This window comes from Aethina tumida, chromosome 6 (assembly GCF_024364675.1).
Source record: "Aethina tumida isolate Nest 87 chromosome 6, icAetTumi1.1, whole genome shotgun sequence".
NCBI lineage: Eukaryota > Metazoa > Arthropoda > Insecta > Coleoptera > Nitidulidae > Aethina > Aethina tumida.
This window is the reverse complement of record NC_065440.1, coordinates 11,495,650-11,508,169: the sequence shown is the minus strand read 5'-3', so window position 1 is coordinate 11,508,169 and position 12,520 is coordinate 11,495,650. Positions and strand designations below refer to the sequence as shown.

General features: G+C 33.9%; 5 protein-coding genes across 5 annotated transcripts; 3 read left to right on the top strand and 2 right to left on the bottom strand.

Moving 5' to 3' along the window:
- The first annotated feature begins 2,111 nt into the window (after nt 1–2,111).
- Nucleotides 2,112–4,248, top strand: LOC109604074 (leucine-rich repeat-containing protein 47-like). Its single transcript, XM_020020606.2, has 3 exons — nt 2,112–3,348; nt 3,402–3,671; nt 3,728–4,248. The coding sequence occupies exons 1-3, from the start codon at nt 2,320–2,322 to the stop codon at nt 3,968–3,970; spliced, it is 1,542 nt and encodes a 513-aa protein (XP_019876165.2). The 5' UTR covers nt 2,112–2,319; the 3' UTR covers nt 3,971–4,248.
- A 294-nt stretch (nt 4,249–4,542) lies between these two features.
- On the bottom strand, nt 4,543–6,502 carry LOC109604073 (zinc finger and BTB domain-containing protein 41). The gene is made up of 2 exons (XM_020020605.2): nt 6,342–6,502; nt 4,543–6,282 (listed from the first exon to the last, which is right to left on the bottom strand). Exon 2 carries the CDS (start codon nt 6,278–6,280, stop codon nt 4,694–4,696), a length of 1,587 nt encoding a protein of 528 aa, XP_019876164.2. The 5' UTR covers nt 6,281–6,282; nt 6,342–6,502; the 3' UTR covers nt 4,543–4,693.
- Nucleotides 6,503–6,638: 136 nt separating this feature from the next.
- Nucleotides 6,639–8,281, top strand: LOC109604077 (uncharacterized). Its single transcript, XM_020020612.2, has 3 exons — nt 6,639–6,792; nt 6,914–7,689; nt 7,738–8,281. The coding sequence occupies exons 1-3, from the start codon at nt 6,737–6,739 to the stop codon at nt 8,169–8,171; spliced, it is 1,266 nt and encodes a 421-aa protein (XP_019876171.2). The 5' UTR covers nt 6,639–6,736; the 3' UTR covers nt 8,172–8,281.
- A 544-nt stretch (nt 8,282–8,825) lies between these two features.
- On the top strand, nt 8,826–10,173 carry LOC109604071 (dnaJ homolog subfamily C member 30, mitochondrial). The gene is made up of 2 exons (XM_020020603.2): nt 8,826–9,259; nt 9,308–10,173. The coding sequence occupies exons 1-2, from the start codon at nt 8,998–9,000 to the stop codon at nt 9,691–9,693; spliced, it is 648 nt and encodes a 215-aa protein (XP_019876162.2). The 5' UTR covers nt 8,826–8,997; the 3' UTR covers nt 9,694–10,173.
- A 989-nt stretch (nt 10,174–11,162) lies between these two features.
- LOC109604076 (retinol dehydrogenase 11) lies at nt 11,163–12,514 on the bottom strand. The gene is made up of 4 exons (XM_020020611.2): nt 12,266–12,514; nt 11,892–12,215; nt 11,513–11,844; nt 11,163–11,463 (listed from the first exon to the last, which is right to left on the bottom strand). Exons 1-4 carry the CDS (start codon nt 12,396–12,398, stop codon nt 11,263–11,265), a joined length of 990 nt encoding a protein of 329 aa, XP_019876170.1. The 5' UTR covers nt 12,399–12,514; the 3' UTR covers nt 11,163–11,262.
- Between the last annotated feature and the right edge of the window lie 6 nt (nt 12,515–12,520).

Below are 12,520 nucleotides of genomic sequence, written 5' to 3'. Positions count from 1 at the left end.
CAATTAAAATTGTTAGTTCCATCTTTTTTATACAATAATTTATATTAAAACAGTTAATTGTTAAAATTTATTAGTAATTAATGTAAATTAATATATTATTTTAATTAAATGGTATTTTACATAAGCATATTGAATTAAATATGATAAAAATTAGTTTTTGATGTTTATGTGGGTAAAAATAAATTAATAATGTTATAAAAAATTTAAGCATATAATAAATATTTAATAAAATTTGTTATTTCGATATTTTTACCATAATAATTTATCTTCTGTTAGTAATTACTTACATTAATTGATTAAATTATATTAAATAATAATAATAATAATAATAATAATAATAATAATATAAAATAATTAAATAATTAAGTAAATATTGTATTAAAATTGTTATTTTCATCTTTTTAATACAATAATTTATATTAAAAATATTTAAAATTTATTAGTAATTAATATAAATTAATAAATAATTTAATTAAATGATATTTTACGTACAAAACATTTAAGCATATTGAGTTAAATTTGATAAAAATTTGTTTTGGATATTTATGTGAGTATAAACAAATTAATAATGTTATAAAATATTTAAGTATATAATAAATATTGAATAAAATTTGTTATTTCCATCTTTTTAATATAACAATCTACATTAAAACAGTCAATTGTTAAAATAAATTAATAAATAATGTAAAATAATAGATTAATTTAATTAAATGATATTTTACGTACAAAACATTTAAGTATATTGAGTTAAATTTGATAAAAATTTGTTTTGGATGTATATGTGATTATAAATAAATTAATAATGTTATAAAATAATTAAGTATATAATAATTATTTAATAAAATTTGTTATTTCCACCTTTTTAACACAATAATTTACCTTAAAAACAAATTGTTGTTGATTAAATTGTATAAAAAAATTAATAATATTATATAATAATTAAATATATAAGTAAATATTGTATTAAAATTGTTATTTCCATCTTTTTTAATATAATAATTTATATTAAAAATACTTAATTGTTAAAATTTATTAGTAATTAATGTAAATTAATATATTAATTTTATTGAATGGTATTTTACGTACAAAATATTTAAGTATATTGTGTTAATTTTGATAAAAAATTGTTTTGGGTGTTGATGTGAGTATAAATATATTTATAATGTTATTAAATAATTGAGTATACAATAAAAATTTAATACAATTTGATATTTCCACCTTTTTAATATAATAATTTACCTTAAAAACAAATTGTTAAAATTTGTTAGAAATTACTTTATTAATTGATTAAATTGTGTAAAAAAATTAATAATATTATAAAATAATTAAATATTTAAGTAAATAATGTATTAAAATTGTTATTTCCATCTTTTTAATATAATAATTTAAATTAAAAATAGTTAATTGTTAATATTTATTAGTAATTAATGTAAATTAATATAATAATTTAATTAAATGGTATTTTACGTACAAAACATATAAGTATATTGAATTAAATTTCATAAAAATTGTTTTGGATGTTTATGTGAGTATAAATAAATTAATAATATTAAAAAATAATTAAAAATGTAATAAATATTGAATAAAATCTTTTTATTATAATAATTTACATTAAAAAGAGTTTGTTGTTAAAATTTATTAAATATACAGTATATTAATTTATAAGTTGATTAAATTGAATGTGTAAAAAATGTTATAAATATATTTAACATATAGATTGTATATAGAAAAAAAATTATTTTTGTTTTATTATTTCAAATAAAAATATAAAATGGATTTTTTATTAATTAATTAGTGAATTAAAATATTGTTATTATATTGTATATATTTATAAATAATTACCATTTTTTTAAAACTTATTAGTAACTAATATTCATTTATTTACAAACTTAATAAAATCACGAGATAATATTATTTAAAATGTATTTTAACATTTATTTACAATATATTCATACATATATATCATTTATTTAATGATTCATTTAAACTACTGTAGTAGGAATAAAAATATTTAAAATATGTTTAGTTGATTCATATTTATCAGTATTTAATGATACATTGTGACTACTACAGTAGTCCAACTAGTCCTAACCGGTCAACATTGTTTAAACAATCAAATAAATTGCAAACAATTAACTAAGCAACAAAACTTCCCACCCCAATAAAAAAATATATAAATGTTGCGCGTGCGCAAACTTAAAACCGGCGTGTGATTCAAGGTTTCAAACCTCCAAATCTGAATCAAACAGGAATTTCAACACGGACCGTGCACAAACGGTCGCCAGTTCCCGAAAAAGGTATTCAAGCGGTGTCGGCAAAATGTGGCCCGAAGTAGAAACGGTCCAAAAGGAAAATCGTCACGAACTTGTGTTGTCGGGACATGTAATCAACGAGAGACTTGAGAAGAACGGCTTGGACAGTCACATTTTCGAGTTGGACAGCCTCAATTACTTGAACATTTCGGACACCAAACTAGAAAACGTGCCGGACGAAATCGGTAAGCTCGTCAACTTACAGTCGTTGGTTTTGCACAGCAACAAGCTGGAAGTGTTCAACGAGAACATTTGCAAGTTACCCAAACTGAAGGTGCTGGATCTGTCCAAGAACCAATTGAAAAGCGTGCCCGAAAGTCTGGGACAGATGACGCAGTTGGTCACGTTGAATTTATCACAGAATTTGTTGGAGACGTTCCCCGAGATGACTAAAACTGTTAAGCTGACAGATTTGCACTTGCACAACAACAAACTGACGAGCTTCCCCAACATTTGCAGCAACGAATTAACAAACTTTTTCGAACTGAACATCAAGGCAAACGAAATTGAAACGGTCCCCGCTGATATTAACAAGTTGCAGAGCCTGAAAGTGTTGGATATGAGTTCAAACAAGATCAAAAGTCTTCCCGGTGAGCTGGCAGACTGCACCAAGCTAAAGGACTTGAATCTCAAGCAGAATCCGATAGCAGACAGGCGCCTTTTCAAACTAATCGAGCAGTGCAAGCCCAAACAAGTGCTGGACTATATTAAACAACATTGCCCAAGATCAAACAATGAAATCACCCAATCGAAGAAAGGTAAGAAGGGCAAAAACCGTACGGTCTCGATCGAAAGCGACGACGCCGACTACAAATACACCATAACGGTGCAAAGATCCCCGGAAAACGGAATTTGGGTGGACGTGGAACCGTCAGTCAAAACAGTACGTGAGCACATACTGTGCTGCGTGATCCAAGACGTCAAGTTCACCGAAGAACTGTACAAAAAGTTCATACAGCTTCAGAACAAGCTGCACGAAACTGTGTGCGAGAGGAGAAACGCCGCAACCATCGCCACCCACGATTTGAACAAGCTGGTTTGTATGCCCCTTTAATTATTTTTTAAGTAGTTAATTGTTTGGTGTTTTAGCCTAGTGGACAGTTGTTGTACACGACAAAGACGCCGCAGGAGCTGCAGATTAAGCCTCTGAACAGGGCTGGCTTCATGACCGGTGCAGAGCTGTTTTCCAGACTGCAGACAGAGGCCAACAACATGAGGAAGGAGAAAAAGAGGAACACCTACTCGGGCCTGCACAAGTATCTGTATCTGATCGAGGGCAAGCCCAGGTATCCTTGCCTCTTGAATTCGGCGGCTCAGGTCATTTCCTTCCCTCCCATCACCAATTCTGATATTTCAAAGGTATAATTCTATTCAATATCATTGTTCCTAGCGAATCTAAAGGTGCTTTGTTTCAGATTGAAGTCCAAACCAGTTCTATTTTTGTGGAGGTGACAAGCTCCTTGAACATGGACACTTGCAGGAAAGTGCTGGACACTCTTCTGAGGGAAACCGTGGCTCTTTTCGATTCCGATTTAACCGTCGTACAAGTTAGAACCATGTCAACTCAGGATGGCGACTTCAAATTGAAGGGGGTTTATCCAGCCAAGGTCGATTTGAATTATGCCACTGGCGTTAATATTAAAGTTGTCAGGGAGTGATTGACAATTTATATTTTTTTACTTTTATAAAAATGAATTTTGTGTTAATTATTTTGCATTTAGTTATAAGGAATATCGTTTTTTTGCTTAGCATTTGATTTGTTGTTTGATTATTGTAAGGTCAGTAAAACTGACTGTTATTCATGTTCATGTTTTGTGTTAAATATATTTTTTGGTTTATATCTTATTTATTTTCAAGAATTTGTTACAGACTGAACTGAATAAGCTTCGCTTTTTTAAGTTTTTGTTTGGATAATAAACTTTAATGAAAGTTTTAAGGTATTTTTATTTTTAGAAATTAGTTTATGTTTAAAAATTAAAATGGACAAGAGTCCGTACTTATTATCCATCGGCCGAAGAAGCCGTCCCTCTAGAGACCACCGTAGAAGGCGACTCATTGGTCATGGCAATCAGCAATGTGCAGCAGGCAACACGAGATCAACGTGTTGAACTGCGCATGCGCACTGGCACACACCCCCCCAGTGGTTCGTCCTTGTTTCTCGTAGGATGTGAATTCAAAGCAAAGCTAAAGTTCTCTAGTTGTTTGTATTAGTAATAAAAATATACAAAAATATAACTAAACATTTATTCAAATATAATCTACATCTATCATAACTTATAACACAAACTTAATTATTCTAATCAAGGTAACAATTAATACAATCGACAAAAAATTCATAATGCGACGTAGGTAATAGTAGTAATAGGGTTAAATCATAATAATCATCGTATTTCGTGTCGTATTTCGTGGTTCCGCATGTGATCCTTCCGCCTGAACCGTTGCTGGCAGACGGAGCAGGTGTAGATGGTACCGTTCGTGTGGGTCATCAAATGCTTGACGAAAATCGAACGGTAGTTCCGGGCCTTAATAGTTTTGTCGCATATCGGACAGTAGTTCTTGTCCTCGTTGTCGAAGTACTGGGCCACCTCGTCGTAGGGCACGATTTTCTTGACAGACCTGTGTACCTCACGCGTATGTTTCAATTTGTCGAACGGATTCTCGAATTGTATCTTGCAGTATCGACACATCAGCGGATCGAATTCCGGTTTGCTTCGTTTCTTTGGCTCCGCCTCCTCCTCGACCGGCGCAACGTTCGGCGTGTCCTCGGGAAACTCCGACTCGCCCTCTTCCTGCCAATCGTCGTTTATCGTCTGCAGGAACTTTTTTACGTCCGGACGCAGTTCACTGTTTGGGTCGAGAATGTCTTCAATTCTTTTCACCTTGATTGTTTTCTCTTTGGTTTCTGATAGTGTGTTATCGTTGATGTCTATTGTATCTGCTGATTTTGTCTTAACGTTTCTTAATAATGACTTTCTGGATTTTGTTACTGGATTTTTGGTCCCATTTTCACTGGTTATTGGTACGTAATGTTTATCCTTGTTCTTCGATTTGTTTTTTATGTCTTCTGTCCACAGTTTCATTCTGTTTCTTCTTACAAACTTGTCTTCATTTTCTTCATAGTCCTCTTTACTTTCTTCTTCAATTTTATCTTCCAAACAATTTTCTTCTTGTACAAATTCTTTTTCCTTGTTTTTATCATCGTTATGCCACAGTTTCATTCTGGTTTTTGGTTTCTTCTCATTTCTGTTTTTCCCTGTTTCATCCTCACAATTGTTATTTTCATTCAGATTCACTTTAGAATTGCTTAAATTGTCTTTATTGATGTTATCAGTCTCACTTTGATTTTTTTTGGATTTATTCCACAGTTTCATTCGAGTTCTAGTCACACTTTTTTCATTTGAGCAATTTTTTTCCTCACATATTGACGGAGTTCTTGATTTACTTACATCCTTTTCTGAATCACTTATTGAACCATTTTCTTCACTATTTGATACTTTAGTCCACAGTTTCATTTTTGGAACCGTTATACTTTCACTCTTTTCTTCTGTTTTTTCATCTTTCGTTGCTAAGGTAACGTTATGTTCGGCACTTTCGGACAATTTTTCCTCATTTTTCTTCCACACATTTGTTCTACCTTTGTTTATCTTCTTGTCCTCGGCATGGTCCTGTGGCGGTGTGGAATTTTCCTTCTCCTTCTTCTGCTTCTTGGCCTTTGGTGTTTGGTCTTGTTCCCTCAATTGATTTTCGCCCCCCACCGTCAAAATGTAGTCTTTTTTGCTGCACGAATTCATGTGACTGTCCCTCGATTCCTCCAGTGGAAAAATCCTGTTGCAAAATTGGCAGCTGTGATAAACTTTGCCATCGGGTCCGGTTATTGGTTGTCTAGTTTGGGTTTCTACCACTGAATTAAATACCACTGAGTTGTTGTCGTCGTCGTCTACAGAACGTTTCTTGGTTTGTTTTGACATGTCTAAAAGAAGTTAGGTTAGGGTTACAAATATTAAAAAATCTTTGGTTCTTTGCACCCACTGTTGGTTGTTTTGATGGTAAGTCACGGTCACGTCATCGGTAAATGTTGAATAGTGCAGGAAGATGGTGAAAACGGGCGTAAAAGCCAAAAAAAAACCGAACGAAATGAAACGAAAATAAAAAACAATAAACAAACAAAAATGGACGTCAACAAACTTCAAAGTAAACTAGCGCGGGCAATTTGATTTGTTTTGACGTTCAATTTTGTTTTTTTGTTTTTAATAGACGATTAATCAAAGTGGTGTAGAAAAAACTTATTCGTTTTAATTTGTGATATTTGGATGTGATATAAAATTTGAACATCCTCGGTTGCCATGGTGATATTGATACAAACTGGACAATGCTTGACAAATGAGTCAAGCAAATTATTAAAATTATTTGTAATTTAATATATTATGATCAAATTATTGACTTCAAAACACGAGAAATTGGAGCCTTTCGACTTTAATTCGTAAGTAATTGCCAGAAATTGTTTTTGTATTATATGAAAGCTTTACTTTTGCTCTTTCTAACTCTTTCTCATCAGTCTGGACATTGTATTGAAGTCTTAATCAGTTAATAATTTTCCACAGACAAAGACAAACAAGAAATGTCAACTGGACGAAAAGGAACAGTTCAAGCGCAATAGCGGGGGTACTCAATCCGGTCAGCCCCACGAAAAAGACCCAAAAAAGTCCAACTAAAAAACCGGAAAAACCTAAAAAAACATGTTACTGCTACGCACCAAAAAAACTGAAACCGAAGCTGTACAAAAAACCAAAACTGCAACTCCAAAAATCGGAATCGGGTCACCTGAGACGTAGACGCAACACGATTTGCTGTCACGCCAAGATCCAAAGAAATTACACCGAGGAAAACGAAGAAACTGGTCAAGTACTCGACGAATTAACGGAAACACGTGAGGCTTACGAGGAGTACAGGAAGAATTTGATCAAAGACAGGTGTTCCTGTGCCTGTTATTACCATGATCAGGCTGAGAAGCTGTACAGGGATTATTTCCGACTGAAGGAGAATGCGAGGGTCAACGATGTGGAGGCCCAGACTAGTACATGTTTTAAATCAACCGACTGCGTACACAACAGTAAAGATGGACCGAAGTCCAACGCCCAAGTCCAGACCAGTGAGAGACTGTTAAAACATTACGAAGGACTAAACCGAAACTATTCACAAACCCATAGTACTGAAGACGATTACAGCTTGACAGAAATATTCAGTGGAAGCAAAACTACCGATTACACTTCAAGAGAAACCCTGGTACCCAAGTCCCATAAACAAATCAGCACTGATGAAGAAGAATTAACACCATCAGATCCAGACGTCACAGACGTGTCCGCAGAATTGTCCCGAGGTTTGTATTAAACCCACCTCAAACCATCATTACATGTTTGTCTTCTAGATCCTACCGTGCAAGGCCTGAAGGAATTCAGAGAGAGACACTTCTTCGAGACCCACAGCCTGCCCAAACCGCCGCCCGACCACCGTTGCGTCTACAAATACAAAGTATCCGACCGTCTGTACCCGGTGCCCCTGAACGCCGACCCCTACGGCGAAAATCGTTGCGTAATCTGCGACAAACCTATGGAAAAGGGGCACAAACGCAGAAGTGAAACGCCGGTTTCCGGACCGTTGGAGAGTCTCACTAACAACTCTCACCAGTGGACCAACAAGCAGATGGTGCAGGGCATCAACGCCCAGTTTCAGATGCAGCTGACCGAAAGGGATGTCAAGACGTTCAACGAGTGTTTCAAGGAAAAGACCAGGTTGCCTTGTTACAAGAACTCGATGGCGTTACGCCAGCAAAAAATGTACGGATCCAAGTTGAAAATTTGAGATCATGTAGCTCATGTTATTTAAGAAACTAATTCAAATATGTTACGTAAGAATTTGTAACGAAAACAATGTTATGTTAATTCTAAATAATACAATTTTGTTAAACTTTAGTCAATTTCTGTGAACATTAATTGGGATTTGGAAACTGGATTATTAATATTACTTTGTTTTGAGGGATTTTGTTCTTAATGAATTTGAAATCATTCATTAATAGTTCTTAAAATTACAACAAATTATAATATATTACCTGGTGCATGGTGGACAACAATAACAGGAGCACAACATATACAAATATACATATACTAACACAATTCAGTTGTTATTATGGCCTTTACTGTAAATGTACTTTATCATAGAGGCGAGAATATAAATATAATAAAACAAACTTGGTTTAGTTAATGCTCTTGTCAGTTTTCATTAATTTTAATTCTACTAAAAATGTACACATTTATTTCTGAAGTCTATATTCAAATACTATGTAATCTGGGTTGCCTAACAATATTTAAAATTTCACATCGTTGCCAATATTTTGATTAATTTTAAATATTTAAATTAAACAATTAAAATTCCCAATAAATACTGTACAATAAAGCCAAATTTTTGCGTTTATTTCTCATAATTGTAGTTTGCAAACACCGACAAATTGTTGATGAATTTTAAGAATTTTAAAAGACAAATGACAACGCCGCACGTCAACAGACGTCAGGTGAACTGTCAGACCTAACCTGAAAACAATTCGATTTAAAACAGTGATGTAACAATGTTTAAAACATTGTAGCAAAATTGTCAACCGACAGTATCAAATTAATATGTTAAACCAGTCACGATGAAACATCACTGGCCACAAATTTATAAATTTTGCGCACGCCACTTCCAAACTCACAGCACTTTATCTAGGAACCATTACGATGCACTCGGACTCACCCCAAAGGCGACGCAGGCCGACATCAAGTCGGCCTATTACAAATTATCAATGATCTACCATCCGGACAAAAGTAAAGACGGTGACGACGCGGATAAGTTTCGTTCAATCACCGAAGCTTACGAAGTGTTGGGGAACGTTAAAACAAGGCGACTTTACGACAAAGGTAAACGTTATAACACGTCTAACTAGATTACAACGCGTGAGTTTTTAGGTATGCTTATGGGCGCTCAAAGTTCCGCGGAACCGGAAAATAAATTTTACAAGTCGAGGGAGATGAGAACCAGACCGCCGCCGCCGGGTGGCCGGACGCCTATTTACGATTTCGACGAGTGGAGCAAGATGCATTATTCGCAGACGTTCGTTCGCAGCCAAGAAACGAAGCGGTACAGGGCGCAACAGCAGAAAATCAAAGAAGAGAGTACCTATGACACAAAGGCTGAACGGACCCTTTTTGTCATTGCTCTGGTGTTTTTAATATGCACTTTGATTATTAGAAGTCAACCTGATTATGATGAGGTAGTCGTTATTGGAGGAATTCCCGTTACTAGAACTGACAAGGAGGATGAGAAGGGAAGTGGGAATGGAACTCAAGTGTAAATTTTGTAAATATGTGTATAGTATTTGTTTTGCAACAATATATTTTATTATGTACAAATCTTTATTTATTAAGAGGAATGAAAGCTTAAATAAATTATTGTTTGTTTACCATAACAAATTTTAATTGTAATAGATATTTAAAACTTTAACATAGATATTTGTAAATTAATTTAATTAATTTTCTCCATAACTTTGAGGAATATCGATATTTATCGATATTCCTAAAAACCGTCTAATAAACTAATAATTTGTTTCTATTACCTTTTTCCTTATTTAAATTCAGTCATCATCAATTGAATACTATTTCCCAAAATAATTCTAGTAACTTTTATTTCTTTTTAATCTAGATATAATATAAAATTAGTTTTGTCTGTTGAAATATAATTCTAAGTGAAAACCTTGCACTAGTTATGTGTAGTACTAATTTTAGTGATTGGGATAAGAGCTAACTATTAATTATAATAAAGAAATGAATGAATATTTTACTACTCATTTCATTACTCTGAATTATTTAACTCGGTGCTGATTTCTTCAGCAAATCTAAAACATTTACTCTGTGATAAAAGTAGAAAAATCAAGTTATTCACCTATTAAAAGATACGTGAGTATAAACGGCTGTAATGGTTGTTGATGAAATTTTAGGGCTCCTTCGGTGGTCCTTCCTCTAACGTATTTTTTATATCTTCCACAAACTTACGTATGGATTTAAAAATAGATAAATATATTGTCTGGGTATAATGTTATTGTAGCACGTTAGGTCAATTATGCGATTCCTTGTTTATTCTAAATCATTTTTGCCTGCAATTATAACATCGCAACCTTTAAAAGTTAGTGATAATATTGTGTTGTAACCGATAGTCAACTATTAATTATAATAATAAAGAAATGAATGAATTTTATTAACATGCTTTACACAATTAAACCGTTAAATAAATTCAATGTTGAAATTTGTTATTATTTATTATTATTTGTTATCAAGTAGCCAAAAACTAAAACTTTGCAATGATTTTTCCACAAATATAGTGTGTTAAAAAATAATATACTTATAAAACATTACTTGAATTAATTCATTCAATTCATCTATAAATGAGGACGTAAAAATCGCCCAAGATGGATCCACCTTGTGGTGATCCGGGGGCTCAGTACCACTCCACAAACCAGTGGCAATGGGAAGCTAACGGATCCAACCCCGCAAGTTCAATCCTTTTCCAGAAAGATCTCAGATCTTCCTCAGATTGGCATTGCTCAGATGACAGGGGGCCTGACATCCTTGCATGTGCCACCCATATAGAGAGACATTTGGCTACGGTCTTCGGGTTGGTGCCCGGAGGAGTTTTTAGTCGGTGTGAATCCGACACTGCCTCCGAATTACATCACGATTGCGAATTATATAAGACTTTCCCCTCTTAGTTAAAAAAAACAATAAAAGTATTTATTACCATCATAGGTGTGCATTGAGATAAATATACTAAAACAAACAACCTTTTTTTATTTTTTAGTCTAGGTGCAAATAATGAACAATTCTTGCGCTAGTTATGGGTAGTAATAATTCTGGTAAGATCCGTCCAACTAGATCAGTTTGGTATCATTCTGATTTAAGCCCGTCAATTCTAGACTCTTCTCCCAAACCATCTTACAAAACTCCGGATCCTTAGCCTTTCCGGGCAAGAAAGGAAACTGGGCGCAGTCCCAAAAGTGGCCCCCGGTCTTACCTTCAACCTCTTTGCTGGACGCCAAATGAACAGTGGTCTGCGATCCTTCCCAAACGTTCTAAAACATTAAAATTAGCCACAAATCAAACAACAACATTTCGTTTAACCTTTCCGGTTATATAATTAGAAAGAGTTGCGAAGTAAAATATCGCCTCGTCGAGCCAAGTGTCACCGACCATACTCTTGCGAAAAATCCCCGTGCGTACCGTACCCGGATGCAACGAGTTGCAAGTAACTGAAGTACCGGACAGTCGACGTGCGAACTCGTTGGCGACAATCAAGGCGCACAACTTAGAGTTTCCGTATAAAAGATACGAGTCAAGCCACGATAGACCGTCGCAGTTTTTCGGATTCATCGACGCCTCAGTTAAGTTGCTAATAAACGCCAGAATGGAGCTGGTGAATATTATCTTACTCGGTGCGGACTTTTTCAGCAGATCTAGAACGTTTGCTCTGTGATAAAAGTTGTACAGTTAATTTATTTACCTGTTAAAAGATACGTGAGCAAAAACGGCGCGTAATGGTTGACTTGGAAGGTGAAATTTAGGCCGTCTTCGGTGGTGTTAATCCTGCTGTTACCGATGCCGGCGTTGTTGATTAAAATGTGCACTTCTTTCTCCGTGCTTTTGATGTCTTCCACAAACTTACGCACGGATTTAAACGACGATAAGTCTAAATGTTTGCTTACAATGTTACTGTTGCCAGTTAGGTCGATTATGCGGTTCCTTGTTTGTTCCGAATCATCTTTGTCTGCGATTATCACTCGGCAACCTTTGGAGGCTAGTGATAAAGCTGTTTCGTAACCGATACCTAAGAATAAAATATTAATTATAATCATAATTAAATTATTGAAATTTTACCGGCGTTTCCTCCAGTTATAATTGCAGTTTTGCCTCCCAAATACATAGAATATTTGCACAATTTACAAGTAAAACGATTTATTAAAAACAACGCCAAAAGTGCAATAAACATATAACACATAAGGTCGAACATCTTGTTAGATACTAAATTTAATATAAATATCGCAACAATTATATTGAGCAAGTAATGTAATAATACATAATTACTCCATGTAAAAAGTTGTACATGTTTTAAGTTTTAAAATGCGGGGACAA